Source organism: Pimephales promelas, chromosome 13 (genome assembly GCF_988280905.1).
Source record: "Pimephales promelas chromosome 13, fPimPro1.hap1.1, whole genome shotgun sequence".
NCBI lineage: Eukaryota > Metazoa > Chordata > Actinopteri > Cypriniformes > Leuciscidae > Pimephales > Pimephales promelas.
Window position 1 is genome coordinate 24,402,481 of NC_142781.1, and position 23,143 is coordinate 24,425,623.

The 23,143-nt window shown below is 38.2% G+C and overlaps 1 protein-coding gene across 3 annotated transcripts in view; it reads right to left on the reverse strand.

Annotated features, from left to right (window-relative positions):
* The window catches only part of stxbp5a (syntaxin binding protein 5a (tomosyn)), an 81,099-nt gene extending 58,196 nt beyond the window's left edge, over positions 1–22,903 (reverse strand). For 2 of the 3 annotated variants that reach the window (XM_039693050.2, XM_089118699.1), the window contains exons 1-2: positions 22,382–22,902; positions 19,332–19,429 (exon numbers count right to left, since the gene is read on the reverse strand). In XM_039693050.2, the coding sequence (XP_039548984.2) occupies positions 19,332–19,429; positions 22,382–22,561 (278 nt within the window). In that variant the 5' untranslated portion in view covers positions 22,562–22,902. Of the gene's footprint in view, positions 1–19,331; positions 19,430–22,381 lie in introns of all 3 variants that reach the window. The other variant, XM_039693049.2, reaches the window with a different exon arrangement.
* Positions 22,904–23,143: the final 240 nt, after the last annotated feature.

A 23,143-nucleotide genomic window follows, 5' to 3' on the forward strand; every position in this document is an offset into this window, starting at 1 on the left:
TTTACAGCTATTTTCACACAACATTTTAAAATTGCATGAAAAGATGTACAATTTGTGTCAAAAAATAACTGACCAAGTGGAGAAACTGGCTGGATATAAAACTTAACTATCAATCAAACATTTTAGTATAATATGCAATAGACAGAGTGATAAAACGAATTAACAACAAACAGACAAAATGATAGATAGGAAGATGGATTTCTAGATAGAAAATTCCGACAACACCTTTATTACCAATAATATTCATTATAATTTCGGGCATCAGGAAGCCACTATCAATATGCAGGATATTGAAATCGCTTTTGAATGTGGTCACGCTTTTAATTTCAGGTGTACTCTGTGTATAGGGAGTGGCAGTACTGACTGCACATTTTACAAGAGAAGTATTTGTTAATAACGCTCAGGATATGTTTCACACCACAATACTCGTCCAACATCTTGTCAGTCATCTCTCCTTACTTTTGTCATGTGAAAAGTGAAATCTAACTCCTGCTGCGACTCTGCAGCTCAAGCAGGCGTTTTCAGTTTATGATTGTAGCGTCCGATATCCAACTGAACTAAATGGTTTTGAATTCTTTAAAAAAGCTAAATGTTAGACAGATGATAGATAGATAGATAGATAGATAGATAGATAGATAGATAGATAGATAGATAGATAGATAGATAGATAGATAGATAGATAGATAGATAGATAGATAGATAGATAGATAGATAGATAGATAGATTTACTTAAACAGTAAGAAGTATAAAAAGAAAGTCAAAAGAAAGAAAGTGCTGTGTGCATCATTAAAAGCCTATCTCCCTGTAGGTGGGTGTGATTGATTCCTGGAGATTGGCCAGAGAGTATTAATGACCCTGTTCTTCAAGCTAAATTTAGATCTAGCGTTCACCACTCACAGAGAATGATGTAGACCCTCTAAAACACACACACGCACACAAATACAAGAGCTAGGAAGATTGCAATGGCAAAAGAACAAGGAAGAGAGGGACAGATTCTAGATTCTTGTCAGAAGCCAAAAGACAAAATATCTAGTACAAAGTAGAAGCAAGATACTCTTTCAACTTTTTCAAGGGGTGGTCAAAAATTGATAGTGGGACCTTCTTAGTTGTTTGTCAATGAGTTATAAGCTGAATCGTTTAATTAACTAAACCGGAGGCTAATCTAAACCGGCTTTTTGTCCAAAAAATCTCCAGTTGTGTGGTGTCATACTCATTATTTTACTGCACCCGATCGCGTCGGAGCCCGCATGATCCCAAAACGGAAAAATCAAACATGTTAGATATTTCTGACTCTTGATCAGGCTGCCTCGATTGTGATACCCACCAAAGCCAATGAGAGCAAGCAAGCTTCAACAACCAGAAGTTTCATTCTTCTACAGCTGAAACTTGGCAACCATACACATGCCACGAAAGTGGAGTATTGCAAATCTTTCTCCTTTGTTTTTCTTCTCGTAAAACAAAACTCAAGCCAGGAGAACCAGCGGATGACGTTGATTATCCTGCCTTTGTTTTTCTTATCAAGTCATGTTTGATCTCGCAAGTCTCCGTGAGATCTCGTCTCACTGTGAAAATGCCACTAAAATCGACAGGTGTGTGTACGAATCCTCTAGCGTGTGCATTCAGGGATTGTAATGCTAAAAATCAGTTGAAACTGCCCTTACGTCTGTGGTCTGCCTCAGTTATAAAATCGGTTAAGATTTGAAAATTTCTAGGGTGTCTCATGGCCTGAATTTGTGAAGTTTTTTTTAAACAAATCATATTAGCATCCAACTGCAATGATATTGGCTCAAATTAAAGATTAAAACTGATTCAATTTTAACTGATTCAACTGATTTTTATGTGTATGGGTTTGTTCACTATTGTATAGTTTAAGCATATGAATATATACCATACTTTATTTTTACCAGCACTTTATTGCATTAAACAGCACTTTTACGTACATAGAATAGCACATTACTGTGTATGAGTATGCGTGTGTAGATGCAGCACCCTCCGGGACTAAACAGCTACACACAGCTTTTTTTTTTCTTTTTCTTTTTTTTTACATTTATTCAATGAATGGCACTTTACTGCATAAACATCACTTTAGATTATATAAATCTTGTCTGCTAACTGTGGTGTTGTTGAAAATTGTGGCGTCTTTTAAATTGTGTTGTTGTATTGCATTCGATTTCTATGTTTAGCTGCATGTTAAATTGTACTGTGTTGACCTGACGGGGGACTACAGATGTAAAATAGACTTTCTGGCATATTTACATTGCTGAAAAGCTAAGATGTCCCTTAATATGCACTGTCCCTTAAAAAAAAGAAAAAAGAAAAAACTAGGATATACAGTGTTAGGACTTTGCTACAGGACATTGATACAGCTAACAGGGCTTTATCTCATTCATACGAGTCTGTGAAATTTCTTCGGAATGTATCTCTAATATCAAATGTGTTTTGCATTTAAGATGAATAGATGAAGACACAATCAATGGATGAAAGAGGGAGAAGCACACTGGGTATGGTGAATGAAATAGGATATTGTTACCCAAGGGAAGCAACAAAAGACATTCCAAACACAAAAGCAATCAACATTTAAACATACGGTGAGGCTATGAACTGTGTATGATGCTGTATCTGATATATATCTGATCAGAAGTCTAAAATTCACAAGTCATTATGGCTGTTGAATAAATGTTTTGATAGGTGTCCAGTCAAAATGCATGGCCCCATGAGGGAAGGCTGGACTAGTAACTGCAAAGCATTAATGTATTTGAAGTGTGCACCAAGAAAATACAGTTATTGTAACGGAACTCAATATCAGCAGATATTAAATATTCAATGACTGATATCGGGGGCAAAAAAACCTTGATAAAGTTTTGTAATTAATTAACCAAATTTTAAAAGATAAATTAATACTAATAAAAAAGGGTTAAAATAGTAATGAACAGCAGCCTGAAACTCATTTAAGAGAACATGGTCGATCACAATTCAAAGCTGGTGACTAGAAAAGCTACACTATTTTCAAAACACACTTTCATGCTACTGAAAAATACAGTTTGCAGCGTTGCTTCCATTGGTACGTTTTTTTCCCCAGCACTGGAATGCACACACAGGCAAAACCTTGTGCTTTTTGGCAAAGCTGTCTATTCTGACTTCAACAAGGTCATCATGGCGCAAGCAATGCGCTCGCAATAAAGATGAGTAATATTTATCTTTTAATTTAAAGGGTTAGTTCACCCAAAAATGAGAATTATGTCATTAATGACTCGCCCTCATGTCGTTCCAAGCCTGTAAGACCTCTGTTCATCTTCGGAACACAGTTTAAGATATTTTAGATTTAATCAGAGAGTTTTCTGTCCCTCCATTGAAAATGTATACACGGTACACTGTCCATAAAATAAAATAAAGATATGATCAAAGTAGTCCATGTGACATCAGTGGGTTTGGGTTAGTTAGAATTTTTTCTAACCTAACATCTTATCTGTCTAAGGACACCATATAGCACACACACAGTCAAGATTTCCAACACTGGAGCAATTCCCAGGGCAGTGCCGATAAGTCAGTCATTAAACGGATGGAAAAGAAGGAGGGGGAAAAAGAGAAGAGAAGGTGAGTACGAGAGACAAATGGGGAGATGGAAGAGATAGTAATGGAGGGAGGGGGTAAAAGAGAGGGAGAAAGAGGAAAGGGAATAAATGCAGAGAGGGTATACTGAAGATAGAGAAGCAGGTACTGTAAAGAACAGAATGTTCTTAAGTGTTGTCATTTAAGTGAGTTTTGAATTTGCCTCTTTGTTTTTCAGATTGATGGGCACAGAAGAAAATGATTAGATACTTTTCAATTAGCATCAACAACTTGTGAATAAGCTGCCAGGCGTTTATCCAAGCGTTGGTGCTAACCAGCTCCATAAGTTAATGAAAAGGAAAATTAAAACTAAGCGTGAATGTGAATAATGAAACGCAAGCAGTAAAACGTGAAAGAGCAAGACAAAGAAAGAGAGAAAAAAGAAGTCAAGTCACTTTTGAGTGCTTACAAGTTGTTGCTGACCCCTCTCAACGAGCCCGAGGGTCAAAAGCCAAAACATTAGCGAGCCTGTGCACTGACCCATAATACCTCAGTCTCTTCCAGATTCTAGAAAATTCCATCAAGGACAAAGCTTCTGTGTGAAGCCAGCAGCACTATTCAGCTCTTCCCTCTACCCATGAGTCAGCATGCTGCCTGGACAAGAAACATCATTCAACACTATCTAAGAAATGCCAACTTGCTGCAGTATCTTTTTCTTTCCTTTACTCTGTTCAATTTTCTCCAAACTCCTAATGTCCCCTTATTTCTCTTGGTTTTTATTAAAGAGATAGTCCACCCAAAATAGAACATTCTGTCATTATTTACTCATCCTAGTGTCATTCTGAACCCGTATGACACAAAAGGAGATGCTAAGCAGAATGTCTATTATAGTTCCTATAAAAAAGTTGATGAGGACCAAAGTCTATTAAGCTCCAAAAAGGACAAAAAAATGCACAATAAAAGCATCACTAAATGACTTAAACATTATATTGCCACTTTAGGCCATATGGTTGTGTGAGGAACAGAATGAAATTAAACGTATGATTCACAGAAAAAGTTGATTGACATATGTGATCACCATTCAATTTCGTTGTACAGCCAAAGAGCAATGCAAAAAACCCTTTTTGTGTTCCACAGTAAAAAGAAATGGCTGTGAGTAAATTAATTTTATTTTTGGTTATAACTAATTTACAGTAAGCTATAAAAGAAAAGACAAACTAAATAAAAGAACCAGCTGTAACGCTGTATACAATCTGTCGATAAGCTACCGCTTGTTGGTTAAATCGTGTTAAACCTACACCACTTTTTGTTTGTTTTTTTGCATTTTAACAATCTCCTCCAGCTGTGATCTCTTCAACTGCAGCCCATTAGCAACAAAATAAACCAGAAAGAGAAAACAAAATGAGTTTGCCGCCTCTGGAAAAGAACAGTTAGGCACAGCTAAAGGCTGTATGAATCTAACAGCCCTCCCTTGAGATGTACTGCGTCTCCCCTGCAGCAGACAGGGGTTAAGAGCGTATTTCAAGGACATGACTATCGCTCCCAGATACAAGATGAGTCCCAATGGGACAGGAATACTTCGACGGTTAAACTGTGAGGTTTTAGCACCAAACACCTCCAAAAAACACACGCTCAGACTTAATGGCACCTGATCATACGATACCCTCACACACCACTTATATGGCATTTCAGCCAACGCAAATTACTGTGAATGACAGTCTCCTGATTGTCTTGACCTTTACAATGCTCGTCCTCCTGCCATATCGCATTAGACGGCGCATCTGCATCAGATAGTACGTGGGGTGGAACATATGGACACCGCTGTGAATAATATCATTACTATCTCCTTCAGTCCACATTGATGGTCCACTAACACCTCATAGGCACAACACGTGAAAGACTAATGGAGATGAATGAGCAAGGGAAAATAAGATGAGGAGAAACACTAAGCCGTTTATATACATAGAAGGCATACTAACTGGAGCTTCTTCCAAAATTTTCACAAGTCACTCGCAATTTCTAAAATCTACAAGATCTCATCTATGCGAGAGAGCAAGATAACATTTACTTGCAGACATACATAAGAACAACTTATGCAAAAACAAAAACTGCAACAATGTGGAGATTAATCAACTATAATTACAACTTCATAAATGATAAACTATAGAGCTACAATGTTACTCCATTTTTTGAAGAAAGTGGCAAACTTTTATGGAAAACTGCAAAACATGTTTGACCGGCTTATGGTTTTCAAAACATTCAGTGGATTTCAAGATTATCACAAGTCACCTTGATAATACTGTAAAACAAGGAGAATTTGCAAATGTTTAAGTTTGCAAGGCATAAAAATGGACGTAGAAGATCAATGAATATAAAAAGAGGCCCAAAAGGGCCAGTGGGTCATCCTTATTGTTAAGCCCTGATTGTACATGTTGAATCCTAAACAGTCAGACGGTCTGAATTCTGTCCCCATATGACTGACTGGAAAAGCTCTGACCTTCATCCTCAATGCATGTCCTCCAAGGATATCAGCTTTTTGATTTGGAGACATCTGAGACACACACACACACATTCAGTCGCTGATCTCCAGAGCAATGTGTCTCCTGGCTTTAAAAGCATCGCCACACCCCTTCAGTGCTCTGCCTGCCCAAAGCTCCTTCAGGCTTTGTTCATAAACCTCAGCGTGACAGTTTGATTGGCGATACAAAACACAGCTGTTTACTACACCCACAGGAAACAAAGTTAGATTCAGATAGAGAGAATCTGGAATCTTTTTAATGATTCAGGAAGGCATCTACCACTGTTAAAATAAGACAAATTACACTGGTCCAGTTCAAACATATGGTCCAGTTCAGACATCTGAGACCACATTGAAAACCTGTGATTCGAAATCCAATTCAAACCAAACCTGAAGTTGCAGGATAAAAAATAAAAAATAAAACTGAAAACAGAGAAACATTACGGTATAACCTGAATAAGAAATACTAAGAATTCTCTATTTCTAGGACACTACTGAAATGAAGCTTAAAGGGACACTCCACCCATTTGTTTTAAGATTTCCATTGTTAGAAATCCAGTCATACTATTGAATGGACGTGCAACACTCTCTCATTTTCCCGAGACGAGAGAAATCCGCTATTTACCTTTTTCACTTCCTCCTACAATGACGCAAAAATCGTCATTTTACATCATTGTAAGAGGAAGTGTAAGAGGGGGGGATTTCTGTAAAGACTAAAAGCACTAGTTCAAAGCTGCCCATAGGGGGTTGGACCTAATGCGCTAACAGACCTATCACAGATCAGTGTCAGTGTGTTTGATTTCACCGGCAGAAACTTTTTGAAAATATAGACGAAGGTACTGAATACGCAGAAGGATGCATTATGGATAGGGTTGGGTACTGAAATCCTGTTGGCGGTGCCAATAGAGAGGCGGTTCCGACGTAAACGGTAATAACCAGACCGAATAAGAACGAAAATTTCGGTGCCTGAGTCTCCGTGTCAAGAGGCGCACACACGCAAAGTCTCTCGCTTTTGCTCTCTCCCTTGTGCGCGCACTATACGTTTTGGAGGAGCGCAGTCTGATCTGTCTCGCATGCCCACTCTTGCTCACTCGCTCTAGATTTTAACTAATTTGCGGGCATCAGGGAGCCATTTTCAATATGCGGGAGACTCCCGGAATGTCTGATGGCGAGGGGATTAATGAACATGCCAAAGACAAAACGCTCCAAGGTTTGACTGCATTTCACGTGTAAAATTACGCGTCAGAGTAAGTGTGGCGATTGTCTGAAGCACATATATAATCACGCCAATCCATTGGCTGATGGTGCGGGCACTGCCTTGACGCTCTTATGTCGTCATATTATATTAGCGCGTTATATGATTTCATTGTGCGAAATGATTTCCAGGTGGTAGCGTAGAGTGGAGCTCAACTCTAGTCTACATTGATGGGCGGAGTAGTGGGAGTGGCCTGTGGAGCTGAGCATTGCAATGCACTATGGGGATTGTTGTCTACAATCCAAACACTAAAAAGTCATTTTCTGCCTTTTATCGGCCAAGAAGGACCCAAATTAGAAATGTATGATACTAATCAACTACATACTGTATATGACACATCTTCATGTCTCTATGTAACATTCTTAAATTATATCAGAAAACATGATCATCCGATCTTAACCAAACACTTTTCTTTATTTTAAAATAAAGCAATATTACTTTTAGTCTCAGATATTTAGATGCCACTTAATATATTTTTAATCACCCTGCCATTAATAAATGAAGCTGACACGGTAGCCTTCACAACCAGAATTAAAAAAATCTGCTCGCTCTGATTTTACAATGTTTATAAAAGCAGCATTTACTCGCAAAGCTTTCACACTCACCTGCACCATTAACTCATCAATATAGAGGGCATAAGGTTGAGATACAGCTTTTGTTCAAACACACACACACATACTCATTGAGCACAGTGTGCAACTTTGGGAAGTGCATTAAAAATGTATGGTTCTGCAGCAACTGTGTAATAGAGTAAAAGGCCAGAAGAGACTAACAGGAAGACTCCTGTGTTCTTTTGGTGTGTCTGCGCACGGGTGAAAGTACGTCTAATGGGGACAATGAGATATGAGCACACAAAGCAATTCTATGAAAACGAGTTCAAATATTTAATACTACAGAATACATTTTCAGATATGTTAGTGAAGGGAGATCAGTTAGTTAAGTTTCATTACAAGCTGTTCACACACTGGCAATAAAAAAGTGATTAATAAATGAAAATTCTTACATATAGCCACTTTAAACAACTGTTCAGTTGAGCTGGCCCTTGTTCATGTGTGTCTGTTTGTGTGGGTGTTTGCCCTGTCATAGGAGTCCGCTGTTCGCCAAACATGGCCAAAGAAGCAGCATGTAGGAGGTTGCAGAAAAAGCAACACTTGGACCAGAAATCCTGTTTAAACTGTGACACACACACACACACAATGCCACCCACATCACACTTTCTATCACAAGTGACAAGATTCTGAATACTGAAATAACTGGCCTTCTGTCTCTATTCAATAATTGCACTCTTTCCCATCTTCCATCTAAATCTTATGTACATTTGACATCACAGCCTAATCGGCATGCCGAACTAATCAGACGTAAACACACAAACATCCATGTGGCCGTTAGCATCCCGAATCACTCAGGTTCAGCATGAGTGTGCATGTATGCGCAAATTTGAGCGAGATATGCCAGCCGTGTGCCTCAGTCAGTGAGCATTAAGAAAATGGTGACTCATCACGCCACACATTACATATGTACATCTCTCTCTCTCTCTCTTGCTCTCTATAGGGTCTCTGTATGATGTCATGACAGCAGCAGAGCAGTGCTCCCTCAGCATAGGTCAGGAATTAACATCACAGTCACTAGTCTATAATGTGCGTGCATGTGTGTGTGATGTGGGGGAAGGGAGTAATGTTATTGTGTCTGCACTGATTGTGCTGTGTACTGTGAGACTAACAAAACAACATATCAAAATCACATCCTAGCGGTAGTTTGTAGAAATAGATATCAGTCTGTCACAATTATGCAATACATGCAGAAACATTTATACTGGTGGTAAAATAGAGTAGCTGTTGGAACCAATTATGTTATTTGGGCAAATCTTCTTTTTATTTTTTATTTTTTTTATTTGCATCTTTCTATATTTTCTGTCAAGTATACATCTAGTGGGCAGTGGGCTACAGCAAGTGAAAGGCAAAGCCCATGCGGGGCTGCCGCTTTACGCTCATTTTATTGTTTGTTTATCTTATGATTAAACTTTATCTTGATTGTTTGGCATTTCCCGCCTCCTTCTTTCCTGAGCTTCTCCGTGGGACTCGGGCCTCTTTTTTTATGCTGGATATATGTATATAATGATATATCTGCAGGACAAAAGGCATTTACAAGCAGCATGTACAATAAAGAGCTGCATCATTGCCAACAAATGAAGACATTTTGTTTTATTTCCTACAATGGATTTAGGTAAATACTCATCTCATCAAGTGCTCTTATTGTTTTTTGTATTATAAAGTGTCTTGCTACTATTTTAGTGTGAGAAACCACTGGAAATGATTCAGCCCGTGATTGAACTGTATGGATGAATAAAACTGAATCGTAAACTATTTTACCGAATAGATTTACAGAGTGAATTATTTGTGAATCTGGCATTCTAAACAGTTGGCAGAAATACAATCAGGAAAACTTATCTGGTCATTATACAGTAATCTCCATTGTCAGATAAGAATTTATCAGTAATATTTTACCAGTGCAGAGCAGTATTTCACTAAGTCTCATGCCATAATAAAAACTGTTTACAGACACCCCTGGGTCCAAAAAATGATGGGTCCATTAATATTGTTTATATATCTACGTTGTGTTTTTAATATGCTATAAGACAAACTATGTGAAAATTCATAAGTCAACACCATTGCTGAGTATTTTCTCTGTTAAAACTGCAGTGAAAAAATAAAGTCTCAAAAATCACAGGTGTTTTTTTACGTCACAAACGACCTTGTAACCAATCACGTCAATGTGCAGGTGGGCTTTAAAAATACTATGCTGCAAAGCAGGGGAGTCTCAAGACAAGCCAGGTTCTGGCAAATTTTTCTGTTGATAAGAAAAATTGGGTACATTTAGCAATAAAGCAGGTGAATTATGTACCATATATGAATTATATTACGGTGTTAAAATGAAAGATATATGCCTTTCTCCACTGATGTTCTAAGTTGTTCAAAGTTGAGTGAGTGGTAAGTGGAGGCAGGGCTCACTTGTATATTCATGGCTCCGGGTGGTAGAGTTACATTCAAGCTATTTTAAGGTATGTATATATATATATATATATATATATATATATATATATATATATATATATATAATATGTAATTTTGTTGATCAAAGGTGAGTTTTAATGGCGCAGTGGATAAGACACATGCCTTTGGTGTGAGAGACCCGGGTTCGCATCCACTGTGAGACACCAATGTGTCCCTGAGCAAGACACTTAACCCCTAGTTGCTCAAAAGGTGTGTGTAAGTTGCTTTGGATAAAAACGTCAGCTAAATGAATAAATGTAAATAATAGGATCACCAACACCCTAAGATGTGATATACTCCAACAAATTTATCTCAGTACCTATATAAACCAATGCTAACCTAATGACATCCAGAAAGATGATGGAGTAAATGAAAAATCCAATTAGACATCTAGAGCAGAACCACTAGGCTATGAGTGACAAATCCCAAGAAGCAGGGAAATGATTGTTGAGGAAGCCAGATGACTCCCAGATCATATTGAAAATGACTCGCTCTGATAGCACAGAGATTTTTCTAAATACTGACACATATTTGAGGAATAAGGTCAAACTCAGGATTACATTTGTCTTCCTCCTTCTCCTTTCTTGTTTTTATGTGAATATCCTAACTTATAATTCCTGGGGCAGGAGGGAGTGAAACACAGTTAAGTGCATGATTAAAGATGAAGTATATTTAGCTGTTCCAAAAGCCCAATGATGCTGACTGTGGTCTTCCCTTTTGCTGAGTAACGGAATGAAAAGCTAATATAAAGAAAAAGAGTGAAAGAAATACTAGAAATGATAAAACAATGATGGGAGGAACGGGCATCGAACGAGAGCATGAAAGAGAAGGATATTTCTGTTGTTAGAGCTTGATGAGAGCGGTTCTCAGCCCACAGGAAAGAATGAATGCAGAAAGAGAGAAAAATACAGAGTGGTTTGACCTGCACACCCACACTACCTCCCAGTCAAGGTCACACCTGCTACTGCACAATCCAGTACAGTGTGTGTTTGGATGAAAGCCACTCTTGCCATGAGGTCCATTCAGGGGCTTGGATGGTAGTACTTAATGATCAAAGGGCATCTCATGGGTGTTACGTGCATCGAATCCCATGACTGCTGATGGGGTTTCAAGGATTACAGTCCAGCTGCTAAACCAACAGCAGGACAATTAGCCCTCGTTTTCTCAAAGGTGGGGCTGTCCTGGCAACTAGCCGGCGGCAATCTGTCAGCAGAACACTAAACGACAAACTGCAAATGATTCAGAAGCCCTGCACAGTGCCTTATCCAAAAATGTATGGTAAAAAAAATGGCGGCAGCTGTTTCCAGAAATTCACTCATGGTGATGTTTCAAGCATTTTTACATTCTTAAATTACAATTTTTTTTCCTTAGAAACCATTATTTTCACAACTTGTAATAATTACTTTAATGGGCTCATTGCTTCTGCCTAAAATAAATGATGTTAGCTACAGTAACTACGTGATTTGTATTATCTGCACATTTCTGAAAAATGGACATTACAATGACACAGTCAGTCTAATAATAATTAATTATATTAATTAATTAATTGTAATAGATCACTCTAAATTGTAACGTACAGTAAACGCAAGCATTTTCTGTAAAGCTGCTTTGAAACCATATGTACTGCGAAAAACGTTAACAATATTTCACCTTAAAAATACACTGGTTAAAGATGTTCACAGTAAAATACATGGTAATCAGTGCTTTTACTTCCAAAAGTGTATATTATTTTCAATAATTACATGTATTGTCCTATTAAATCTAACATAATTTTACACTTTATGGTATGATAACTTACAAGTAGAGAGACCGATTAATCGGTCTGCCAATTAATCGGCCGATTTTTGGCATTTTTAACATAATCAGCATCGGCCAATATCCAAATATATCAAGCCACGTGTTTGACACACGCTGCCACTAGAGTTATTTTACAGCCGAGTGAGCAGCAGACCTAAATATGATTGTGTTCATGAACTATCGTTCAGGCACAACACTGACCGTTAGTTAGTAGCTGGATTAAACATGGTTAAAATGCTGGCCAAACAGTGTAAAGTGTGACAGTATTTCACTGTAGACTAAAAGGTCCAACAGCGGGATGCCGTTGTCTGAAGAACAACAGACGGACGGTGCGTTTTGGTGCATTTAAAGTTTTTGTAAAAAATCATTTTCCCATCTGGTGGTTGTTTTTGTCGTTCAACAGTAATTTACTGGTGAAATACGTTATTGTTAGAAGTTAAATTAAATAAAATATAATAAATCTTATATATACAAAAATTAAATCATTAAAAGTTTTTTTTCTCCTTTTTTGTGATAATTAGGTTATGCCCATTTGTCTTTGTCCGTCAACAAACAAAACAAACCAAAAATACATGTTTCAGGACATTTTTTGAGAGGATAAAATGTTTTTGTTGGGAAAGTTTGCCTATGTTAAGTAATTATGATTTCTTTTACATTTTATCTTTCAAACAGAGGTTTAAAACCAAGCAAATATCGGCCAAAATAAATCGGCAGCATTAATCGGCCATCAGCCGACCTGGATTTCAAAAGATCGGTATCGGCATCAGCCTAAAAAAAAAACAAAAAACATATCGGTCGACCTCTACTTACAAGTAACTAATTAACATGATTTAAAAAATTTAATTAATGCATTTCTACTTTATCAGATAAAATAACCCAAACTTTCAATGATTTTCTGAAGTTATGTAAACATGGTCCTTACATGGCACTTACACACTTGCTGTGATCCAGACACAAAATACCCAATCAGACTAAAAGTGCGTTTGACAGGGGATAAGCTTGGCTGAAGGGGCTCGGAGAACAGAGTGATGGAGGGGTGAACGGGAAGAGGAAAGGGTCTGGGGTGTGGGGGGGAATGGAAGTCTTTTTGAAGTGATGAAACAGATCAATGAGCCAAAGACAGACTTTGATGGCGAGAGAGATCAGCTGACAGACAGCTCGGCGAAGCCTCGTTAGTGTGCTGAAGTGTAAGCTGGGGTGTGCGATCGCGTGTGTTGTGACTGACTGACGGGCGGACGCCACTTCTTTGCATGCACCTATCCCACTAAAAACTAAATGCTGAGCTTGCGTGTGCATTTGAGTGATGGAATACATTTGCATTTGCCAAAGAGCCAATGAAGCACAATGTGTGCCTATATGTGTAATTACAGAGCAGGTAGGTGACCTCAAAGACACCAGAGACTCACAATTCTGCCAAGTTTACCATGAGAGAATGGGAGTCTGTCTCGCCTGGCAACTGCATCCCATAAACTGCACCGCACTTTCTAAACTGCATAGCAACCACTTAGCACAGACAGAAACAAAAATGCACTGCAGTGATGGGGGGGGGGGGGTAAAGACACAGAAAGGAGAGAAACAGACGGCGAATGGAAGGAAGACAGGAGCAAGCAGGTGCAAAACAGACAGAGGAACTTCAGAAGCAATGGACAAGACCTGAATATTTGGCTATTTGTGAACGCTTTGCACTGTTTATCTATCTAAACTGGTGTCAAGTCTCAGCAATTTGCTATTGTGTTATTTGTTATTGTCTAGTTGACTTAATGGAAAGAGATTGTGTCTGAACTTTTAGAGACATTACAAACAACAGCATCATTTTTCGGAAAGTGAAGACAATATTGAATCCTTCTGCAACTTTTCCATTATCCTTTCTTTCAAAACGGTGACTCACAAGTGCCCTTACATGAGGGTGTCAGCGTGCTCCAGCTCAGCCCTGCATCCCATCAGATGGGACGATACTCCTAGACTGTACCAGGAAGGTAATTTATTGTATATTATTATTTAATAGCATCTCTGCCAACGTCAGCAAGTGCAAGCGAATGTAAACTTTTTTTTTGTGGGGGGTATTGTGGGAGCTTTTTGAAGAGGTTAGCATAAAAATGAGCTGATAGACTTGAAATTCCCAAGGCAATGATGGGGTGAACTGAAGTGAACCTAACACAGACAGGCCACATTGAGAAGCAGAAATGCCGGATTAATGCGAGTTTAGCATTATAGTGATGTGAGGACCTTGAGAGCTGAGTGAGGGTATAATTAGGTTGAGAAGTCAACTTGAAACAATGTCCCGAAACAATGCAGATTGTTTCACACTGTCCCCTAAAATCACTGAAGAATGGATGAGGAGTTTGTGAGAGAGTAAATACAATAAAATATTATATAAAAGTCACATAAAAATATAAAAATAGCAATAGGTACTTTAAAGGGGGAACAAAAAAAAAGATGCTACTTCTCAGAGAGGGCTTTTAGCATACTGACAGCATGCCATGCTGAACATCTAATGGTAACTGTTACTGTCAACATGCTAAAACCCTCTCCGAGTACCTGCGTCACTAAATGCATCCCTTTTAAAACACCGCAGACACATCCAACAGACTCCCTGAGTTCAACAATAAATTTCAAGACAATTACTGTCAGAATACAAGTGCATGTCTCTCGCTACGGGAGTCGCATTCAATTCAAGTCGCAAAAACTTATTTAAACTTTCAAAAATCCATCTCAAGACCTCTGGATGCAGTTTTTTAAGAAACCTGTCTCATGATGTCTTGTCAACATAAAAGACCACAACCTGCAAAATTTTTAAGGACTAATCTTAACTAGTTACTAGTAAGTCTATTTTTGCACATTCCTAACATGGTTATTGTTCAAAAAAAGAAATAAAATCAAATAATTTCTTCAAAACGCACCAGGTACTGTGTTCTTCCTTGCACCGTTCTAATACCTAATGCAATGGGGTTTGAGTGCCTGGTGAATCTGATCAGATTTGTTCAGTTCTGTATGGTGGCCCTTTCTGCAGCTACAGAGTACAGTAAGTTATACAGTCACACACTCAATCATAGGCAGCCGCTGCTGTGCCATTATGGCAGAGAGGACAGACTTAAACTCCTTTGCTTGAGCCGATCACACCACACACACACACACACAAACACACACACACACACACACTGCTGCCAAGCTCTCCAGATGATGAGCCTCGCTCCTGTGGATTACGTAAGAAGTGGCATAGGCATCCTTGGGCAATGTCCGTGTGTGTGTGTGTGTGTATGTTAGGCTCAGCTCTACATCCCAGACACACAAAGTAAAAGAAGTCACAAGCCCCAACGCACATAAATAACCATCACAGCCATGTCGCAGCTAGTATTTCATATTTCAAGTAGAATCGTACTATGGGACACATCTTTAATAAATCTCACCAGTTCCACCATTCGCAGTAAGTGTACCATCACCAGTATTGGTCATTAGAGACAAGATGAGGTTAATTTGAAGCTGATGTGAAGATGGTGTGTGTGTGTTTGTGTGTGCTACTACTCAATATCCATTTTCCAATGGTCAACTGATATTTCCAGCAGTGTCCATAAGCTGAAAAACGCTGTTTCCATTCAGCAAGTCTCTTATGTTCACCAATAATACATTTATATCTAAAACTTTTTTAAAATTTTAAATAACTTTTCTACTTTAATATATTTTAAAATGTAACTTATTCCTATGGTGGCACATTTTCTATAAAAAAAATGCACATTTATTACTCATAATTGTGACTTTAATGTTTCTTATTTGACCTTTTATACTCTGAGATACAAATGGGCTTTTATAATATGTAGATACAGATCCTACAAAACAAAATGCCAGCATTAAATGGTCAACTTATGACTTCATTTCTAAAGAGAAATAAGTGTTTTAGTCTTTAAAAATGTGCTTGGTTATCTTACTTGAATTTGTTCTACATCATTATGATGTGATATTATAATGAGATCAAGTTTCAGATACAACCTTCATATATTTGTATGATATTTTATTCAAATGTGTTCATTCTAATCCCTAAACATGATCTCTTCAACAATCTGCAACCTACAGTAGCCTATAATAGGGAAGAGGCTTGAACATTGTGACATACAGTACGTCTTCTTTAGAAATACATACCCTTCATTAAATTTGAAGAGATGATCATTGTGAATCAAATGATCAGACTCATAGTGGGTTATATTCTAAATTACAGTGATTATGACTGTCAGCAATCAGTGTTGGAGACATATTTTTGCATAACAACCAACAATCTCAATGTCTACTGCAGCCAAGGAAGTGCAAATAAAATATCCAGGAGACTATTTAAAATGTATCTTTTCTACCATAAGGTCATCACACCTCTTTGTGCATGTCTGTGCAAGTGTGTGTGTGTGGGAAAGGTTGATCAATAGATCTGCGTGCAAGTTGCAAAATCTTAGGGCCCACGAGGTTAGTTGAGTTATGAGCCTGCCATTCTCTCTCCACTGTGCTTGAAAATACAATTCGCAAAGGACAGGGACCACCTAAAACTCTCTGCTACACAATAACCACCGCTTCACCACCCGCAATTTAATTATTCAAATGTCAGACCACTAATAACAATATACGTTTTTTCATAGCCTATGAAAGGTTGTTTAAAGCAGAAGTGTGTAACAAAATCTGTGGTAGTATCAAAACATTGGCTTGACCAATGGTGTGAGTTTAGGGGTGAGACTATATGTTTAGACGACCAATGGCAGACAGTGGGAGTGTTTTGTCTGGTGCCGCAGAAATTACACACTCCACTTTTACTGCAAGAGCATGAGAAGTACATTCTCTCTCTGTCTCTGGTGTTTTTTAACATCTGACTGTCATGTCACTTTCTGCAGTCTGAAGCGAGCTGTGGGAAGCAGAACGCTTTTGGGATCGCAGCGCATTTGCCCGCTGGCCTGAGACTGAAGACTCTCCTCTCCCTCCCACTGCTCTAATCTTCTAGATGATTTTGCCAGGATTCTGCCATTCTGGTCTCTTGATCTGCCACTTTCAGTCATTCTCAACTGGGGAGAAGTTTACACAACTGCAAAACAGATCTGAACAGTGCTACGCAGCAGCAATGAGCTACAAATACCAATGTGATATCATTGGTATTCATTCATATCTTAATTGTGCTTCTAGCCGATTTACATTTTCACACATTTGAACAGAGATTAAAATGTAAGAAAAATCGAAAACTTTTTTCTTTTTTTTCTAATTATAGCTTGATTTTATTCAAATTAAAAAAAGCTTCTTTTGCTCACATCTGGATTTATTTAATCAAACTATTCAATTGTAATTGTAATTGAAATTATAAACGATTAAAATATCTGTTTTTCTATTTCAATCTATTTTAAAAATGTTATTTGGCAAAGCTGAATTTTCAACAACCAACAATCCAGTCTTTAGTGTCACATGATCCTTCAAAATTCATTTTAATATGCTGATTCTTCATATTATCAATGCTGAAAACAGTTTTGCTGCTTAATATTTTGGTGGAAACTGTAATTTTTTTTATAAATATAGAAATTTCAAAATAACAGAAAATTAGAAATTTTCTTCTGACACTTTTGATCAATTTATCATCCTTGCTATTGGTTCAACAAATATAAAAAAAACTCAAGAGGAATCAATTAGGCGTTGGTGCACTACCTGAAATGCATCTCTCTGTAAATCAACACCCATTGTAAATTGGCAAGACAAAACACGTGCAAATCATAAACTTTCACTATGATGGTTAAATCTTGCAATTAATCTGCAAATCACATGCATGGCCTGGTCCGTACGGATAGCTGATCGCCTACGATCCGTTTAACCCCTTGTCCTTGCAGAATAAATGTATTCATTTAAATTTAAAAAAAAATAAAACATTTTAACAGCAGTGTACCTACATGGCATACATGGTACCCACTGTTGGTGCAGTTTCAGTGTCTATCCAAACACATGAAAATGTACTTTACAAAGAAATATTTACAAATATTAGCCTAATGAGATCCCATTGCAAATACAATTTGTACCATATCTGACCAGAAATATCAACATTTCCAAAATCAATCACAGTTTTGCTAGTCAGGCCAAGACTTGTCAACTAACTCAAGATGCTCTGTAGTTTAGTATGGAAAAACAGCTCACAAAATCTAAGGTAAGACTTCATTCATACCAATGAATTCAGCTGAATCCTGAGATTCCTTTTGCATTGCCAATAGCTAGGAGTGAGATGTGACAAAAGAAACAAAGGACGGTTGCACTAATCACAATTTGGAGTCTCTTGGGAGATTTTCATTTGCCCTAATCTCACAGGAGCCAACATTTATCTGATCACAGTCGCTCAAAGGGGCTAAGCAACAAACGATATCCTCAGAGAGCAAAGACGATCAGTTTCTAAAGAGGCTGTTCTCTGAAGAGCCGCCGCATCAACTTCCACCAGTATCATTCAACATCTGACAAAGCAAGGTGTCAAGTGAGCTCTTCTACCGACCTGACTGACAGCAAATTATCCTGTAGTGACAGCAGAAGAAATATTTTCAATTACAGCATTACTGACTGAAAAGTAATGTCAAGCCTCTGTCTGTACGAATGAATGAGGGAATGTGGAAATTCATTTTAAAATCAAAGGCCATCTATTTGAATACAGTGTGAATGGAGATTTTGATTAGACAGGAAGTTCTTTACAGTCTCTGAGGTGGGAATAGACCTTAGTGACTTGTTCAGTATAATTAATAACTGACTTTATGTACTCGGATTTCCATCATGAGGGTGATGAGAGAGTCACTGAACTAATGTTATGTGCCTTACTGATCCTAAATCCCAATCCAGTAACAATAAACGCCCTTTTACAAAAGACTTATGACGGGTCTGATTGGCAAGCCATGACAGTGGATAAACTCGGTTAAGCACAACAACTGGCATCACTTTAAAGCATGAAGCTTGTTATGTTGTGGTGCAGCATAATGTAGTCACATTTCAGAAAGGCAAAACTAATGTCCCAATGAATTTGTCATGAGCTTAGTAATGACAATCCATAAACACACAAGAAGTAACAGCTTACACCTGATAACACAAGTGATAGAGAAATGAAAAACTTACTGACAGGTTCACTGCGCACCTGAAAAAGAGCATACACGCTATTTAATTTCCATTGTAAAAAGGATACAATCGCAAAGCTCCGCTCTGAGTCCCGATGGCAAGGATTTTCTGGACAGGGTCGAATGCCATAGAGGACGGCTGATAGGGGAAGCCATGGCGCACAGTCTGAGGATCAAATCAGAAGAGAAAAAAGTTTTAAAAAGCACAAAATGTAAAGTTCAGTGGCATAACCACTAATTAACTTCACCATTTAAGTCTGCAATTCAACTATTTAAAAATGGTATATTGTATTTTATAAGGTTTTTGAATTCTATTTTGCAATGTATTTAATTATTTCTCTCTCTATTTATGGTTATGATGTGATACAAGTATGATATATACTTCTATGATATATGCTATAATAAGTTATGATATAAGTACTAGAATTACTACAACTAAAATAAAAATAAATTAAAGCTAAATATAAAGAGCACATCAATATTTACTAAAAACTAAAAAAAACAAATTAAAACAGAAATGATAAAAAAATAATAATATAATAGTACAAAATACTAAAATAACACTTTTACATGACATTATTTTTTACGCTCTTTCAGTATTTATAATATGATTTGAAGGAGAGTGACAAAGCATTGCATATTTTTGTGTAGCACCAATGAGTCAAAATTCGATATCAATCTAAATGTCAGTTTCAGTATTTTAATGCCGAGGCCTTTGAATTGCTCGAACAACTCTGATGTGCTATAGATAGACAAAAACAACAGGCAGTGAGAACAGAGGCCTTGCTGCATTGTATCCACAGAACAACAATGGTTGGCTACAGGTTTATAGCACTGGCCTCTGCTTAACAGCTGTCAGCATCTCTCTCTCTCTCTCTCTCTCTCTCTCTCTCTCTCTCTCTCTCTCTCTGTGTGTGTGTGTGTGTGTGTGTGTGTGTGTGTGTGTGTGTGTGTGTGTGTGTGTGTGTGTGTGTGTGTGTGTGTGTGTGTGTGTGTGTGTGTGTGTGTGTGTGTGTGTGTGTGTGTGTGTTTTAAATCCTAGTGGGTGCCTACATAGATACCATTGCTGAGAATCAAAGGCACACCTATAATGCCGTCTAGTCAGGCAGCTAAATAGGTTTTGAGACACAGCCTCTCTCCGTCTCTGATTGTTTGTTTAGTGGCTAAAGCGGGTTACATAAGTGGCGCACGCGGGTACGAGTACCTGTCGGCGAGCTGTGCAGCAGCAACAAGCTTCAGTCCATCCTTCTCATCTATCTCAGTTCTCTTTTCAATAATAAATGAAATATTAAACTAATCCAGCGTACACAAATGTCTTTAGGCCTAACAAAAAGACCAGTGTGAATGCACTCACGTTACCTCATTGCAAATTATTGATTAAAGAGTGGTAAACAACTGTATCCATATAGTTCATGACCATTTTTAGCACTTAGCTGAACGCTAAAAATAATGTAGCCCTTGATAAAAGAATCATGAAGATAATAACCCTGTTTCTTGAAAACATTACATGTGGAATTGATTTGAAAACGTACTCCATTCAATAATCATTAGACAGCGTTGATTCAAAAGTTGTGCTTTTTCTCTCTCTTTTCCGCCTTCAAAGACTGACAACAGTGCTAGCTAATGAGATTTGGGTGCGGATTGTGAAAAAGCGTTTCATTGGTTGGACCAGTGAACGAACACACTCCCTTCATTGAATGAGTCGCTGTTCGGTCTGAACGAGACCTCTCCTTTATAAACTAACTAAATTAACGTGATTTTCTCCTGGAAATGTATTTTAATTAATCATGTAGTATTTTTTTCATTAGCTTAACTGCCTAGCAGTAGACAAAATGGAGGATAAAATGACAGTTATGCTCTCAACTGTTATTTTTTAGCGTCACAGCACATCTGTAGACACAGATTTGAATATAGGATAAGTTTGTAAATGACTGTTTAAACGAATCGGTTGAGTGATTGATTCAATGACTCACTACAAAGTGCACTTGTCGCCACCTACTGTCATAACAAGGTTACCTGCCTGTAACAAGGTTGACTAAATGAATCGGAAATAAATCAATGTGCCAATCTCATCTGCCAATACGGTCATTCTCTTACATTTTTCACACATACATGTGTGGGCTCATAATCTAATATTACAGAAGAAGAGAGAAACCTCTACAGATTACCCGTTTCTCTAAGAACTATTAACTCCATCCATTTTGCTCCCAGATCTAATCCAGAGAGGGCAGCTAAACTCAGCAACACTTCAACTAGGCCTATTCATGACACATTGGACACACTAGCTGTGTCTCAAAACCAACCTAGGCAACATTTAGGGCACCTATGATGGGCAAAAAAAACAATAGATACACAACGTGTGTGTGGTTTCAAAAAGATATTCAAGATAAAAAAAAAAGGTTAAGGGTTTTTTTTTTTTTTTTTTTTTAAACAACATTGCAAATGAAATGTTAATCCCAGCACAGTAGATTATGCAAGAAATGGGTTGTTTATCCCCCCTCCCTCCACTCAAACATCACAGCTTCATTCTATAACCACACATGATTCGGACGCTTCAATAAAGTAGAATGTCTAACACAGAGCACTATAAAGGGAAAAGCGGAAGATATGAACAGCAAAAGCATCCGTGTGGTTATAAAAGAATCTCTGTGTCACGCATGAACATTTTACGCATTTGTGCGCATTTTCCAAACACAGAGTCAGCTCTTTCCACGCACAGCTTGTGGGGAAAAAAAATAAAAATGTAGTCTTGCTTTGAGGATGCATATAGCCTAACACAGGCAATAGGATCATTTAATGTACCAAAAAAAAACTCATTCCATTACTGCGCAACCAAAATATATTGGACAATGGTTTGTAGAAAATAAAATAAATATACGACTGACATCATAACGGTCCCATAAAGATATATAGCCTATGTATATTTATAAATAAAATTTCCATTACAACGTTATGATGTATCGCATCTTCGAACCAGAAAAGGCAAACGTTACCTGTATTCTATAAGTCTGTGGATAAAGTGTTAAACAGTGGCACTTGCGTTAGGAAAAAGCACTTGCGTTATTAAAGAAAAAGCCACATTAGGTGACGTTACACATTCACTTGAAAGCTTCCCCACCTTGCAGAGCTGGAAGTGTTCAGACTGAAGCGTCTCCGGGATGAGCTCGTTCTCCTTGGCCCCGAGCTGCGGGGATGGAGAAGGGGACGACACGGCCGTCAAGCCGTCCAGCACCTTACGGATATTAAACTTCTTCATTTTTCGCTCCGGTGCGAGTGACGGAGGAGGACGGGAGCACATGAGTCGAGATCAGCCGTGGATGATGAGGGGGGAAAGCCGCTCTCGCTCGTTTCTGCAGCACCTCTCTTTAAAGCTCACATTTTAAAGTGTTTTTCACCGTATCCTCCATGGCTAAAGGCTTGAGCTGTGAGCGTTGATTTATATATATTTTTTTTTATTATTAGCGTTTGTGGGGCGTCCGTATATTCTGACTCGGCGTCCCGCTGCGTCTCGAATTCCCTCTATCCTATCTCTCTCTCTCTCTCTCTCTCTCTCCCTTCTCATCTCCTCCACTCAACACGGAAACACCGCTGCAGCGCCGCGCATGCGCACTGCAGACTGGATGACTACTGAAGCAGCCTTCCAAACCCCTTTTCCCGGTGACCAGGCAAGACTGTGTAGCGCTGAGTGAGCCTAGCAGCGTCACATTGCAGAAATTAGGGGCGGGACTCTGCACCTCAGCACCTGGAGCCGCAGGGATGCAGGATGGAAAGCACAACAGCCTCTCCAAGTCATCACATAATGTCATAATATAGCCTATAGGCTAAATCAATTCATCAGATTGCCTGCACTTTTATAAAAGGGATTTGACAGGGGAAGCCT